The sequence below is a fragment of the Suncus etruscus genome, chromosome 16, assembly GCF_024139225.1.
Source record: "Suncus etruscus isolate mSunEtr1 chromosome 16, mSunEtr1.pri.cur, whole genome shotgun sequence".
In the NCBI taxonomy this organism is placed as follows: Eukaryota; Metazoa; Chordata; class Mammalia; order Eulipotyphla; family Soricidae; genus Suncus; species Suncus etruscus.
In genome coordinates, this window is record NC_064863.1 from 62,241,728 (window position 1) to 62,258,754 (window position 17,027).

General features: G+C 39.5%; 1 protein-coding gene across 3 annotated transcripts in view; it reads right to left on the reverse strand.

Annotated features, from left to right (window-relative positions):
• Positions 1 to 17,027, reverse strand: part of ANKRD17 (ankyrin repeat domain 17) — a 115,805-nt gene that overhangs the window by 7,698 nt on the left and 91,080 nt on the right. For all 3 annotated transcript variants that reach the window (XM_049789907.1, XM_049789906.1, XM_049789905.1), the window contains 3 exons: positions 16,534 to 16,683; positions 12,646 to 14,276; positions 7,154 to 7,351 (listed from right to left, as the gene is read on the reverse strand). In XM_049789907.1, coding sequence (XP_049645864.1) covers positions 7,154 to 7,351; positions 12,646 to 14,276; positions 16,534 to 16,683 — 1,979 coding nt within the window. The remainder of the gene's footprint in view (positions 1 to 7,153; positions 7,352 to 12,645; positions 14,277 to 16,533; positions 16,684 to 17,027) is intronic.

Sequence of the window (17,027 nt, forward strand, 5' to 3'; positions counted from 1 at the left end):
TGAGGAATTTCCAAAGATTTGGCTGGCAGTACATTTTCAGCCAGTATTTGACTATCTCTCCTTTGTATATATCAGGCAAAATAATGGCCTCTATCAAATAATTTGGCTCAGAAATTTCAGCACCAAAGATTATTTGAGAACCCCTTTTCTGGATAATAGCCAGCCCTAAAAGCAAAGACGATACTTTTCTCTCTTTTTCAAATATGTCCTTGCAGCTGCTTTTTCTGGTAATCAAGAACATAACCAGAATGGAGATCCTGGCTATTGACTATTGACCCTCCTTTAGAAACAGAGAAACTCATTTTTGGGGATTTGGCTCCTCCCTTTACTTAACCTCTAAAACAATAGAGTCTAGTCTTATAAAGATCAAGTTCCTAGATATTTTCTACTCCCTCCTAATCCTAATTTTGCATTTAAAGTAAACTTGCAAAGAGTTACCTTGAATTGTAACCTTCTCCTTTGAATTTTTACAGTCACACCCATAGTTTAGGTATTGTTACTGTTGTACTATGCTTTGTGATTATAATTATTCTTTACCTCTGGCTAATTTTACCCCTATAAATTTCCCTGCTCAAAAAATTAAACTTGTTGCACTCTGCCAGAAGATGTGTTGACCCCACATACTCTGTGTGGTTTTATTATTTCATATTTCATATTCGGCCGCTCGTGTTACCCGTTTTCCTCTCGTGAAGGACTGCTCCCCACTAGAGATGTTGAGACGCAAGACGCCTGCAGCATTTATGTCTTAGAATAATATATTAAGATGTCCACCCTACCTAAAGAAATATGCTTATTCAATAAAATTCCTATCAAAATTTCAGTGGTATTCCTCAATGAAAAAAATAAACATTATTGAAATTTGTATATAACTTCAAAGGATCCTGAAAGTAAAAGCAATCCTCAGAAGAAAGATTTAAAAAAGAGGGGTTGAAGAGATAGCACAGTAGTAGGACGTTTGCCTTGTACCCAGCCAATCCAGGATGGATGGTGGTTCAAATCTCGGCATCCATATGGTCCCTGAGCCCCCGAGGAGCAAATTCTGAGTGCAGAGCCAGGAGTAACCTCTGAGCATCACTGGGTGTGACTCAAAATCAAAAACAAAACAAAAAAATTTTTAAAAAGCAAAAGAAAGTAGGGCCAGAGAGATAGCAAAGTGGTAGGATGTTTGCCTGAACTCACCCAAACCAGGACGGATGGTGGTTTGAATCCCAGCATCCCATATGGTACCCCATGCCACCCCATGCCTGCCAGGAGCAATCCCTGAGCACCGCCAGGTGTTTCTGGGTCAAAAACAAACAAACAAACAAAAAAAAACCAAAAAGAATGCAGCAACGCAGTAAACTCTCTGAACTCAAATATACTACAAAGCTAGAGCAATCAAACCAATGTGGTACGGGAATATAGAATATGGATGAATGAAATAGACAGCCCAAAATAATTTTTACATATATGGGCAATTAATTTAAGAAAAAGGAAACAAAACATAAAATGAGAATAGGGAAATCTTCAAGAAGCAGGGTGTTAGGAAAACAAAATTAAAATATGCAAAATAAGTTAATTTAGATCAAAGATCAAATAGATAGCTTTCAACTTATCAAATAGATAACTTTATAATGATCAAAATCTTGAATACCAGACTCTAACCCACAAAATACACAAAAGAAAATTCCATGAGACTGACTTAAACAATGTTTGATTTAAATTTGTCATTTGATTCAAACACGAATAAGAAATTGGACTGTAGCAGACTAAAAAATACACATCAAAAGAAACTATAATTCTAACCAAAAAACAAAAATCCCAACTAATTAAAGAAAACATTTGTAAACCATACATCTAATAAAAGACTAAAATCAAGCACAAAGTTAACTTTAGATCAAAGATCAAATAGACAGCTTTCAACTTATCAAATAGACAACTTTATAATGATCAAAATCTTGAATACCAGGTCCTAACCCACAAAATACACAGAAGAAAACTCCACAAGACTGACTTAAACAATGTTTGATTCAAATTTGTCATTTGATTCAAACACAAATAAGAAATTGGACTGTAGCAGACTAAAAAATACACATCAAAGAAACTATAATTCTAACCAAAAAAATCCTAACTAATAAAAGAAAACATTTATAAATCATACATTTAATAAAAAACTAAAATCCAAAATATATGAAGAACTCAAAAAACCCAAATTACAAAAATCCCCCGTAAAAAATATAAAGAGGCTGTTCACCAAAAATGACATACAGGGGTAATGGAATGGCTCAAAGAGCTAAAGTGCATACTTTGCATGTAGAAAACCTGGATTCAATTCCTAGTACCTAGTACCTAGTATTCAGAGCAGCAGGCTAGGAGAGGCCCTTAAGTACTGCCAGGTGTGCTCCCCAAATTAAAACAAATGAACAAAGAAGACATACAGATAGACAATACATGACAAGATGTCACTGCATACCAGCAGAAAGGCCTATATTACTAATCTGGAAACAAGTACTGGCAGTAATATGAAGAAAAAAAAATACTCCTCAGAAATTATTACTGGAATGAGAACTATTCCTGTATCTATAGAAAACAGTACTGAAGCTTTCTCAAAGTATTTTAAAAGTTACCAGATGGGCCATCAATCTCACTTCTTATCTTTACTCAAGCAACAAAAAAAACATTATTTTAAAAAGATAAATGTAATTCTATCTTCACTGAATAAGTGCTCTTTAAAATAGCCAAAATAAGCCATTGATGTAACTCTATAGATCTGTAGTAGTGAGGCATTTGCCTTCTATGTGTAATGCCCTGGATTTTATCCTTGACATTGGCAAATTAAACCAACCAAGATATTAAAAATACACAACGACAAGAAGTTATGGTGCACAAATAATCTAAACATTTTATGTTTCTAAGAGAAAAGCTTGCTATTTGAGACAACATGCATAAAACTATGGAATGTAATGACAAATCAGGAGAAAGACAAAGACAAATACTCAATTACAATTTTGGTTGTATATAGAATCAAAGCAAAGAAACAAAGACAAATTAAAACAAACTCTTAGACTCTGACAGCAGGGGTTGGAGCAATAAGCGAGAGGGATATTGCCTTGCATGCGGCTGACAGGATTTAATCCATGGTATCCCATATGGTACCCTGAGCCTGGCAGGAATGACTTCTGAGCCAGAAGCAACACCTGTGCAGAGCCAGGTGTGTCCCGCTCCCCATAAAAAAATCAAAGTAGGGGCCTGGAGAGATAGCACAGCGGTGTTTGCCTTGCAAGCAGCCGATCCAGGACCTAAGGTGGTTGGTTCGAATCCCGGTGTCCCATATGGTCCCCTGTGCCTGCCAGGAGCTATTTCTGAGCAGACAGCCAGGAGTAACCCCTGAGCACCGCCGGGTGTAGCCCAAAAACCAAAAACCAAAAAAAAAAAAAAAAAAAAAATCAAAGTAGGAATGAGATCATAAAAGGGAAAGGAGGAGGACAGAGATGGAAAGGGTAGAGAGGATAATGAACTCTGGTACATACATAGTTCATAATTAAGTTAGTCATACAACATATAACAAACTTCACCTATAGTTTCCCACTCACCCTCCCTGATACCCTCCTTCTCTTACCCACCCTCCCCCTCACCTTATTTTTTTTAAAGTAAAAGAAAATAAAACTGCAGAGAAGTAGGCAGGCAGGCAATATTGTCTACAGGATAAGAAAAGAATTCTCACTTCACATAGGTTCATCAGTGAGAATCACTCTAGATTTAATTAATCATCTTTCCCATATCCCTTTTAAAACAAGAGCAAAGCAAACAAATAGCAATCCTTTTTCATTCAGCTTAAAAGTACAAAGTAACTAGGTTTGCCTTTTGACATGTCACAATTAAGAGAATTGTCTGTCCCCTTCACAGATTCTGTCATCTCATTAGCCAATTTTATTAATTTTCTGCTTCTGTTATGCAGGCTACTGGACTAAAAAGGCATCTACTAAATAATGCTTCATTTTAGGCTAGCCAGCAATCTATGCAATATGTCCTCTGAACATGAGTTCAACCCATTATTTCTCATTTCAGAAGATACAGTTGATAAAGACTACATTGATATTAAGGTTTTGTGGTTTATTTGGGGCGCGGAATATTTGCTTTTGTCACAAATTAACCAAAAATCTCTTCAAATTCATGTTCCTTACAAGAGAAACTCCTAATTAGGAAAATGTACCAATCTTTAATACTATTTTCCAATCTCTATATTTGTCAAACTACATTACTAGAAAATCAAACTGAGGCTATGTACCATAGTTTTGGGTTTGTTAAAATGTGTCAAGACCACATGATTTTGATAAGGTCATTTAACTAAATATAAAAGTCACAAGAAATAAGCAAATAGTAAACGGTTTCTTTGGGAACTTGAGAGATAGTACAGTGGGTAAGGTACTTGTGCTGCATGCAGATGATCTGGGTTATATCCCTGGCATTCCCAAATCGGCCCCTTAGCACTGCCAGCAGTGATCCTTGGGAACAGCCAGGTATGGCCAATCCCCGCTCCACACACCTTCCCAATTAAACACTGGGGTGGTTCTTTAGTATTTGTTCACAAGAAATGTTATTTTTTCAGAATAAGATTAATAATTGTTAAAATAAATAGCTTTTGTTTTCTGGTTTTGAAAATAAAATACACAGGGGATGGAGCAATAGCACAGTGGTAAGGTGTTTGCCTTTGACACGGCCAACAGAGGACAGACCCCGGTTTCGAATTCCAGCATCCCGTAAGGTGCCCAGTACCTGCCAGGAGCAACTTCTGAATGCACAGCCAGGAGTAACCCCTATGCTCCATTGGGTGTGACCAAAAAACCCCAAAGAAACCGGAGAGAAGAGTAGAGAAAAGAGAGGAGAGGAGAGGAGAGGAGAGAAGAGGGGAGGGGAGGGGAAGAAAGGGGAGGAGAGGGGAGAGGAGGGGAAGAGAGGAGAGGGGAGGGGAGAGGCGGGGAAGAGAGAGGGGAGGAGAGGAGAGGGGAGGAGAGGGGAGAGGAGGGGAAGAGAGGAGAGGGGAGGGGAGAGGCGGGGAAGAGAGAGGGGAGGAGAGGAGAGGGGAGGAGAGGAGAGGAGAAGAGAGGAAAGGGGAGGAGAGGAGAGGAGAAGAGAGGAAAGGAGAAGAGAGGAGGGAAGGGGAGGGGAGGGGAGAGGAAGGGAGAAGAGAGGAGAAGAGAAGAGAGGAAGGGAGAGAGGAGAGGAGAAGAGAGGGGAGGGGAGAGGGAGGGGAGGGGAGGGGAGAGGAGAGGAGAGGAGACACAGGTCATTTACAGATGAAAATAACTGAAAATGAATGTTCTGAGGCATAGGTAGTAGGAGGAAAGGTAATTTCCTTGGGGAGTAAGTGAACCTGGGTTTGATTCCCAAAATGACATAATGGTCTACTGACCACCAGAAGTGCCCTCAGAGTGCAAACCAGGAATAGTCCCTGAGTACCTGGATGTGGCCCAAACCCCTTTCCCAAATTAAAAATTAGAATTCCGACTACAGATAAAAATCCACCGGATAATGTAAATATGCCTGAAAACATCTATGCTATTTACATAGTATGTTAAGATACCAAGGCACACAATAAGCATGTGATTATATATATACATTTATGAATATACATGTATACATATTCTCAAATAAAAAATAGTTTCTAGAGTACAGGGGATGAATTCAGTCCCTGCCATTAGATAAATTTCCCTATATTTTACCAAGAGTATTGTACCATCAAACGGAAGATTCCTGTGTACCACTAGGATTGGCCTCTGAGAACTGCTGAGTACTCAAAAAATGTAAAAATAAAATGAATATAAACATAAACCAACAAATGTTATAATAGGATTAATATATTTTGGTTTGTTATACAAGACTGACTTCAGCAATTAAAAAAAATCTGAAAGCTCTACTGAAATTTGTTCTCATATCACAGACTGTCATAAATATAAATTGTTTCTGTTTTTTTTCCTTTGTACCAAAACCTCTACCTCCTGGCTAAGGCACAAAACAGTTCCCTCACTACAAAAAAAAAAAAAAATGCCGTCAAGTTTCCCACATTTGAAGAAGCTGCAGAAATCAGCAGATCCAGAGAGTAATAAGCACCGACAAGGGACAATGACTTTCATGATCATAACTCTTCCAGGTTAACTATTTATTCTGACAGTATTAAAATTATGAGAGGAGATTGAGAGATCAATGGTAAGAGGTGCCTGATTTGGCACTGTGATTCACTGTTTGCTCTCTACTGCCAGAAACATGTGTAGAGAGAAATCTCAGTAACTCTGGAACCCTCAATCTTGCAATTAAGTATGAAATGTTAGACAAATGACCAAGTATGTGAGAGCACTGCAACTAAAGTGCACAACTCCCACTGTATTGCAACTAAATACATGCAAGCACTCTAGCTAGCTACAGCTGTTCAACCCAAAGAGAATAAATATACAGGAAGCCCTTGTAAGCAACTACATATGAGATCATGTGCAATCACCATATTAAGAAGTATGTGAGCCCGAGTTACTGAAAAAACAAAGTAACAGAAGGGGGGGCGGTTAAATTTTGAAAAAAAGTATGAGAGACGTAAAAGTGCAAACTCCAAACCAAGGGGCTGAAGCAATAGCACAATGCATAAGGTGCTTCCCTTGCATGCACCAACCCGGGTCCATATGGTCTCATATGGTTATCTCATATGGTCTCTCGAGCTTGCCAGGAGTTCCTGAGCAAAGAGCCAGGAATAACCAACCACTGAGTGCCACGGGGTATGGCCCCAAACAAAAATTCAAACCATAAACAGGGAGAGAGGTCCAAGAGCTAGAGAGCCGGCTTTGATTATAGGATGGCTGGATTTGATTCCTGGCACCACAAAGTCCTACAAACACTGTCAAGATTGATTCAAATTCTGGAGTAGCCTTTGACTACCTCTGGTTGTGACCCCCATACAAAGAACAATATATAAAAAAAACCCTAACTGAAATCAGTTATGGTGCTTAGTAGTAGAGCACTTTGTCCTAGGATAGACTCCTGGCACTACAAAAAACAAACAAACAAACAAACACAAAAAAAACCCCAAAACAACAAAAAAGACAAACTCCAAAACTAAAAGACAAATTTTCTTTTAAGGACATATGCAAACTCTTCTGATGTAATTATAGTGGTGTATAATGCTCACCATTTGATGCTGATGAACAAGGAGTCAACAAACTAAGTGGGGAAAAATGTTGTCTGTTAAAGTTAGCAGCTGCAGGTGCTCCTCCAAGAGGTGTCCCAGGTCCGTACATCTGACCTCCTGAAATATTTGAGGCAAAGTTTCCCAAATGCGTAGAAGAAGGTGTTACAGAACCATATGGAGAGTCCATATTGACAATACCTATAATGCAGAAGACCATATAATTTGTATTAGTTACCCCTAAAAGAAGTAATTTTAAAATCCTAAAATTTGAGTTCCAAATATATCCTGAACTGTTTTTGGTTTTGAATCACACTTGGTAGTGCTCAGAATTTATTTCTAATACCAGTTTTGGTGGCATGTATGTGGAGACAGGAGTGAAACTTGGTCCTCTTGCTGGTAAAGCAGATGCTTGAGTCCTTGGATTTGTTTCTCTGGACAAACCTAAATATTTAATGTATTAAAATAACTTGTTTACTTCATTCAGTCCTTCAAATCCTGATTCCCTTTTGTTGTTTAAAAAAAAAAAGAGGGGCCAGAGAGATAGAATGGAGGTAAGGCATTTATGCTTTGCATGCAGAAGGATGGTGGTTCGAATCCCTGCATCCCATATAGTTCCCCGAACCTGCCAGAGCGATTTCTGAGCATAGCCAGGAATAACCCCCAAGCACTGCTGGGTGTAACCCAAAAACAAAAACAAAACTAAAAAAAAGTATCCAAAGAGAAAGGAGGAGTGTAGTTCAGTGGTAAAGCACATGTGTTACATTTGGAAGGACCTGGATTAAAGTCCTAGAAAGAGGGATAAAAAGAAATTGGGTTTTTAAGACATGCTTGGTGGCAATCAAGCATGACTCCTGGCTCTGCACTTATAAATCACTCCTGGCAGATTTTGGGGGGGGGGACTAGTGGGATATTGGGGGTCAAACCCGGGTTTGTGCTGGGTTGACCACTTGCAAGGCAAATGCCTTGTACCACTGTGTTGTAGTTCTGTGGCTACCCAAAAGAAAATTATTAAGGAAAGTGTTTTATACTTAATTTCAACATTTGCCTTTTTACTAGGCATTACAGAATATATGTATACTTGGTATTAGTACTAAAATTTAGCTAGATTTATTTAAATTTTTATTGTTTTGGAGTTTGAGGGCCACACCCACTAATGCTCAGGGGCTTACTTCTAGTTCCAGACCAGGAATCACTCATCATAGACTCAGGGTACAATATGAGGTTACAGGGCTTGAACCAGAGTTAAGAGCATGCAGGGTAAGTGGCTTACCTGCTGTACTATTGCTCTAGCCACTAAAATTTAGGTAGATTTAATGGTTAAGAATTGCAATAGGGGCCGGACATATAGCACAGCGGTGTTTGACCTGCAAGCAGCCGATGCAGGACCTAAGGTGGTTGGTTCAAATCCCGGTGTCCCATATGGTTCCCCTGTGCGTGCCAGGAGCTATTTCTGAGCAGATAGCCAGGAGTAACCCCTGACCACAGCCGGGTGTGGCCCAAACCCCCCCCCCCCAAAAAAAAAAGAATTGCATATAAATTATCTTAAAGGGCCAAAAAGATCGTATAGGAAGTAAAAGCAGAGCCTTACTTTTGGTGTTGGTCATAACCCTGGTTTGAATGAATACCTATCCCACATGAGGACTGAACCAGTGGCAGCCCCTCATCAACATCAGTGAAAGTTGGTGGCATAAACGTTTCAACAGGCTGAACATATGTACTGCATGCAGAAAGCTGAGATCTGCTTACTTAGTGTTGTGTATGTAAATATTTTAGGGGATTACTATGTTACTCACCCTAAACTGATTGGTGATTGTGCCCTACCCTAGGGTGTGACCTGGCATTCTGCCCCCACCCTAGGGTAGTACCTGATTCTGCTTCCACCATTGGTTGGTATCTGATCACACCATTGGGTGGTACCTGACTCTGGGGGATAAAAACAAGGGTCTGTGGAAGGCTGAGGCTTTTTTGCTGGAACTGAGGCTGAGTCTTTGGACTTCAGTCTTGTCCACCGAATAAAGCTAATATTTCCACGAGCCTGACTGTCTGCGAGCTGTTTACCCTGTTTACCCGCCGTTTCACCTCAGAACCGTCGGCTAGACACGGTGGCAGACGCGTGATCCGAGCTGGAAGAGAAAGGCCTCATCCTCCATCCCTCCATCAGTCAACCTCTTCAGGGTCTGACTTGCAACACTTAGCACCAAAAGGTGACCCAAACAAAGCTAGCAGTGACCCTCCCACCCAAAACAAGAAAAATAATTTTAAATTTTTAAAAACTAAGGGAAGGAGGAATGAAGAACAGAGGATTTTGGAAACACTGACAATCTACTACATGATACAACAATGGTTGTTCAAATCCATATAATATATAGCATCAATATGAATGGCAATGTAAAAACTGGGCCATTTGTGGGAAGAACATTTATATTTGATACGTAATTATGACAAAGCACCAGAGTGCAGTATGGATGATAGGCTAAATTTGTGAGGACAAAAAGGATGCAGGTAATCTCATTATTTTTCACTTAATTTTACTGTTAACAAAAAGTGCTATTAAAAATTTTGAGATACTATAGTGGTTAAGGCACTAGCCTTGCATCTTGCTGGCTAGCCTCAACTCAAATCCATGGCACGACAGATGGTCCTGTGAGTAACACTTGTAGCCAAAAATAAATAAAAAATTAAAATTATAAATCAAGGGCTAGAGTGGTGGCACAAAGCAATGAGAACAGAACAGATACCCAATCTACAACAAGCTGTAAAGTGGAGACCAGTTACACTAGTATTCTGGGGGGTAGAGGAGGGAGATATGGGATACATTCTGGGAACAGAGGTGGAGGGAACACAACACTGGTGGTGGGAATGCCCCTCATTCACTGTCACTATGTACAGTAAATAATTCTGTGAAAGATTTATAATGCATTTTATTTATTTAATAAATAAAAATTTATTAAAAAAAGAAAAGGTAAACTATTCATAAAGAATTAAGTAGTATTAGGCTATCATAGAACATAAAAGCAGCCTTAATATACAAATGAATATAGTGTCATGCTTAAAACTTTATGTTGAAATTAAACTGTAACATAATACCTATTATTTAAATAAAACATTAAACCTGTTCACAATAATGTTTTGTTTTTAAAAAGTAATCAATTTTTTGGGGCTGGAGAGGTAGCACAGCGGTAAGGCGTGTTTGCCTTGCTTGCGGCTGATCTGGGACAGACCAGCATTTGATTTCTGGGATCACATAATGTCCCCCAAGCCTGTCAAGAGCAATTTCTGAGTGCAGAGCTAGGAGTAAGGCCTGACTGCTGCCGGGTGTGGCCCAAAAACAAAAAAGGAAAAAAAAAAAAGCAATTTTTTTAAGTTACAAAAAATGTGAAAATGATAATGTGAAAATAATAGAAATGATGAATTTGTCTGCAGACAATGTCTAGTATAGATTTATCTCTAATTTACTTGAAATAGTCATTAAGGGGCCGGGCGGTGGCGCTAAAGGTAAGGTGCCTGCCTTGCCTGCGCTAGCCTTGGATGGACCGCGGTTCGATCCCCCGGTGTCCCATATGGTCCCCCGAGCCAGGAGCAACTTCTGAACACATAGCCAGGAGTAACCCCTGAGCCTTACTGGGTGTGGCCCAAAAACCAAAAAAAAAAAAAAAAAAAAAAAAGAAGAGGCTCAATTCAGCCTTAAAAAAAAAAAAAAAAAAAAGAAATAGTCATTAAAAGACGTAACTCTGGGGTAATAGAAAGAGCAAAGAGCACAGGGAATAACGTGCTTTCTTTGCACATGGCTGATGTCAGTTTGGCCCCTGGCACCGTATACTATTCCCAAAGCAGAATAAGTAGTAAGCCTGAGCCCAGCAGAGTATGGCCACAAACCAAAATCAGACACCAAAACTCACATGATTTTAAATGTAAACTGATATTCTAAAATGGATACTGAAACCAAAAAAAAAAAAAAAAAAGAACATTAAGGGAAAAAGTAAAATCTATAGAGAATTTTATCAATATTTCCTCAGGTACTAATAAATGTACCATTATTAAGTGGTAAGTTGTTTCATGTTAAGAGAATCAAAATTGTTGGGGCTGGAGAGATAGTAAAGAGGTTGAGTGTTTGCCTTGCACATGGCCAACCCATGATGGATGTTAGTTCAATTCCCAGAATCCCATATGGTCCCCCAAGTCTGCCAGGAGCGATTTTTGAGTGCAGAACCAGGAGTAATCCTGAGCACCATTGAGTATGACCCCCCCCCCAAAAAAAAAAACAACACCGCCCCCAAAATTCAAATTTGTATCAAGTAAAAAGTGAAGTCTAGGAGATAGCTCAAAAGGTTCCATTGGGGCGGGGGGGGGGCACATGCTTGTATGTAAGAGTCTCATGTTCAAATCTCAGCATAGCATGCCCACCAGAACTAGCAGTTTCCCAAATATCATCTAGGGTGCCAAAAAACTAAACTGAACAAATAAAGTAAAAAATACAAAAGAAAAGGGCCGGAGAGACTGCATAGAGGTAATGCAGAAGGACGGTGGTTCGAATCCCGGCATCCCAGGAGCGATTTCTGAGCATAGAGTCAGGAGTAACCCCTGAGCGCTGACAGGTGTGACCCAAAAACCAAAATAAACCAAAAAACAAAAACAAACCCAAAATACAAAAAAAAAAAAAAAAAAAATAAAGAGAAATTTTAAGTTGCTATATAAACACAATCATTGTCCAATAGGATTCTTTTTTAACATGCCTTGAATGTGTGATAAATTAGATAAACAAAAAAGATAAATTAGAAATGAAAACAATTATTTTACAAAACCTTTGTGGGCCAGAGACTGTACAGTGGGCAGGTATTTGCCTTGCATGAAGTCAAACCAGGTTCTGTTCCCAGCACACCATATGGTCCCTGGGTCCATCAGTGATCCCTGAGCACAGAGACAGGTTCTATGCCAAGTGTTGGTGATGGCACAAGTTTCAAACTAAAATTTTGAACAGATTCACTATTATTTAAAATTAAAAATAACTGTTAGTGGCAGAATCTTAATTGAAACTTTGAGAAAAACTTGTCTCTAAGTTTAATAATGAAATATTAAAGGTACGAATGAACTATAAATTCTAAAAAGATTAAATATGTAACACAATTTTTTTTTTTTTTTTGGTTTTTGGGCCACACCCTGTGACGCTCAGGGGTTACTCCTGGCTATGCGCTCAGAAGTTGCTCCTGGCTTCTTGGGGGACCATATGGGACGCCGGGGGATCGAACCGAGGTCCGTCCTAGGCTAGCGCAGGCAAGGCAGGCACCTTACCTCCAGCGCCACCGCCCGGCCCCGTATATGTAACACAATTTAAGTACACACACCACTAACAAGTGTTTTAGTTCATCAAATACAAAGATCTGTTTATTAATCTGACTCAGTTATAAAGCAAAACTTTAAAATAATATGAAAATTACAATAAAATTCATCACATACAAACAAGTAACAGCAAAAAATAAAAAAAATATATTTACCTGAGGGACTGGTAGCAGGTCTCTGTAATGGTGGTCTAAAACCTGGAGCTTTGGAAGTGTCAGTCTGATGTAAAGGATCTGAATTTGGCAAATATGAGGATTTTCCTGATAGCATAGATTCTGGTGTTGACTGAGATGAAACAACAGATCCGCCCCAGAAGGCATGAGCAGAAGTAGGGTTGTTTTCAAACAATGTGCTAAAGGGCCCAAATGGTAAGGGGGCACTGAAATTGGGAGCAATAGACTTATTTGCTGGATGTACTGAATTTTGACAAGCACTTTGTGTACTTAAGGTCGAAGGTAGCTGGACAGAAGAGGGAACACTGTGAGGTCTTTTAATGTGATTGACACTGAGGACTGCAACAGATGAGTTTTGCACTGGAGCTGGATTCTTATGAGGGACAGTTGTGCCATGAGAGGGTGGTCTAATAGAAGGGGTTTCCATTTTAGGAGTAGGCTGGGAGCATCCCATTTGTGTCTGAGGCATAGGGTAAGTCACTGGCGCAGTAGAAGGCACTGCCACTGGAGCAGAACTTGTTGCTAAAGGAGGAACAGTCATTCTAACTTCCGGGGTAGGAACCCGAGACTGAAGAGGTGGTCTTGGTTCCTGAGAAACAGACCCTGGAGGTTGTTGCTGAGAAGAATGAACTGCTGAACTCCCAGAAGAACTGCTGTTATTTGGAGGTCTACTGTTTGCTGTTTCTACTACTGGTGGACCACTTGCTTCCTGTTCAGAAGAAGATGCCCCTTTATTTGGAGATGCTGCTCCACAATCCAAGGGACTGTTTCTAGAAATCCCTCCTGGCTGGGCTGGTGGTGATGGGGAAGATGGGGAAGATACTGGGTAGTGTTCTTTGGCAGTAGGCATAGGATATGTGGCATTTGTGGGTGCAGTGCTGTTGTTGCTTGCCGTTGTTGTGACTGTTGTTGTAGTAGCATTGGATGTCTTTACAACTGTGACAAAAAGCTGCCTTCTTACAGAAGGTGAGCTTGGACTGCCATTTGTAGATGTACCAGGCACCGTTGAAGCTGATGAACTGGTTGTAGTTGTTGGGCTTGAAGTTAAAGAACCTGCTGAATTCACCTGAGAACCACTGCTATTCTGATTGCTATGGCGAGGCACCATGTGAGGCTTAGGCGAGTTAGTAGCTCTGGCAGGGCTCAAAGGCCTGACAGGAAAAGGACCCCAAGTGGACTGAGCTGGTGGAAAAGTACCTCCAAAGTGGGTCATGGGCAACCTTGGTGGACGTATCTGCTGGAAAGTCTGAGCAGCAAGCAAAGCATGTGCAAACTGTGGAGGAGGATATGCTAATGGAAGAGAAACTGGAAAACCAGGCCTCACGTTATTCACTGGGTTTTTAATGGTTTTGTGAGTTGATGCAGAAGAAATTGCAGGCACAGTGAGTGCTGTGGCAGTTTGAGATGTTGATGACAGAGCTACAGTCGTCATTTTAATTCCCATTAAGGAACTGTTAGCAGCAGTGGTGGTAGGTGCTGAAGACCCTATTTTGGAATTTGCTGAGGAGCTTTTCAAACGATTCTTTGGAATAAGTTCATCAATTTCTTTGTCTGGATCCTTTATCAGAGCATTGATCAACTGAGTTGCTTGTCTTGTTGATTCTGTGCCACCCCTACAAATTGACAGATAAAAAGGTGAAATTTCACCTACTTTTTATTATGTAAAGCTCAAATTCATTTCTATGTACATATAATGAACAGATAACAGAAGTTAAGCTGTACTTATATACCCATTCTGGATGAATTCTACAAATACGTCAACTTTTCTGAATGCCACTATTTTTTCCAAAGGTAAAATCATAAAAAGAATGATAAAAACTGTTTTGTAAAAAATTATTATTTCTTTTAACTAAAAATTTGACATTATAAATTATATTAAGACGCTGCACTTTTTAGTAATGTAATTCATAAGCTGTTTATCAAAATTAAACTGTTTATCAAGTTCTAAAATAATACTAATAAAATACAACTGAGGAAAAACATTCTTTTTTTAAATATTGAGACCTAAGGTGATTCAATTTATGATATATTATTAGTAACTTCTCTATAAGCTGAATGACTATCATACTTCTGGAAAGCTGTCAAAACAAAAGATTTCTGATAATACCAACAAGTCAAAGCCTATTACTGAGCATAGAAATATATTATAGCGGGGCCGGGCGGTGGCGCTAAAGGTAAGGTGCGCCTGCCTTGCCTGCGGTAGCCTTGGACGGACCGCGGTTCGATCCCCCGGTGTCCCATATGGTCCCCCAAGCCAGGAGCAACTTCTGAGCGCATAGCCAGGAGTAACCCCTGAGCGTTACCGGGTGTGGCCCAAAAACCAAAAAAAAAAAAAAAAAAAAAAAGAAATATATTATAGCAGGTAGAGCCCTTGTTCTATAAATGACTGACCCAAGTTTGATCTGGCACTGCTTATGGTCCCTTATGCAAAATAAGGAATGATTTCTGAGCAGAAGCAGGAATAAACCCTGAGCATTGCCATGTACGGCCCATAAACAAATAAAAACCTAAGAAACAACCTAATACTGGAGAGAGCTGGGTATTCAGCTTTGCCATAAAGAAACCCTGTGTTCAATTCTAGTGCTACCAAAAAAATTTTTTTTTCCCTAAGGGCTGAAGCACAGGTCCAGTCGTTAGGGTACTTGCCTTGTAGATAACCTGGGTTCAATCCCTGGCATCCCTTATGGTTCCATATATTCAATTAATATATATTTTAAACATATGCATTTCAAGTATATTATAGAGAGCTATTGGTTCGGCTATTAGCAAAGAAGTACTTGTCCCTCACAACCACATATATATATATATATATATTTTTTTTTTTTTTTTTTTTTTTTTTGATGGGGAGAGACATGCACAACCAACAGGGCTCAGTGGTTGCTTCCTGGCTCTGCACTCAGGAATCACTCCTGGCAGGCTCAGGGGTCCATATAAGATGCCAGAGATCAAGTCTGGGTTGGCTACATGGAAGGCAAATGGCCTACATGCTCTGCTATCACTCTGGCCCCATAACCATATGATTTCTTACAATGTTACTTTTGGTGGTTGGGGAGGGGGGACACAAACTAGCTCAAAGAACTAGAGCACATACTTTGCAGGCAGAAATCCAGATACGGTTACCAACACCACATGGTCTCCAGAGCACACCCCAGAGAGTGACTACCTCTAAACACTAAGCCAGAGTAGTTCCTCAACACTACTGGATTTTGACGTCCTCCCCAACAACAAAAATGTATTCTATGCCCAAGGAGATAACGCAAAGAACTACACTAAACACTTAACATTTAGAAAGTCCAGATTCAATCCCTAACTAGTCCAGAAGTAGCATCTAAGCATTGTGGTGTCGTCAGTAAGATCAACTAAAACATTTTCTAGGACTGAAAGGATAGTACAACTGGTAAGGCATATATGCTTTGAATGAGGTCAACCTGGGTTAATTCCCCAGCACAGCAAACTGCCCCAGGAGCCCTGCATTAGGAATGACTCTGAAATTAGAGCCAGTAGCATGCTGTGAACACAGCCAGGTAACCCTCAAATTCCCTCAAAAAAGTTCTCTAGGAGGTCTTGAGATAACTCAGTGACAGAACACCTGCTTTACATACATTAGGTTGCAAATTCAAGACTTAGCACTATACCTAACATGTCACATTATGACCCAAATGGTTGGGATCCCTGGCACTGATATAAAATATGAGAGCTTTGGTGATTTTAACCAAAGAGATGAGTATACCACAATCATAAAAGGAAAAGGAAGATGGAGAAAAAAATATATTTATTAAACAAAATTCACTGAAAACTTTAATGCTTATATTTCACTAAGTTATAATTCAATAAATATAACAAAAGAAAGCATAAGAAACAAAGTTTTGCCTTATAGTAATAATTCGGTCTCCTGTCTTGTCCTTCTGCTTATCGATATCTATGTGTGCGCCAGTGAACTCTCGAATGGCATTAATATTACAGCCTCCTCTTCCAATCACTCGGGATATCACAGTTGATGGAACAGATACCTTCTTTGACCTGGTTAAAAGTTGCAAACATAAATTAAGAGTAATCATTAGTATTAGTAGTTGTGATTAAAGGAATAGAATTACTAAAACATGTTTCTGTAAATGCAAAAATAGACTATAGCGTTAGTCTTTGCCAGGGTGATAAAAGAGGGAGGAATGGGAAGAGACATCACTTGGGAGTACATGTTCTCATAGCTTCTCAAGATTAAGTAATGCCTGGTTATCTGACCTTTGTTTCATCATTAATATCTGTGAAAGACATACCATATAGACACAGACTATTTACACAAATGCTTATGGCAAACATCTACTGTTAAGCTGAGAAAGGCATCCTTTAGGCACAGCTGGATATTT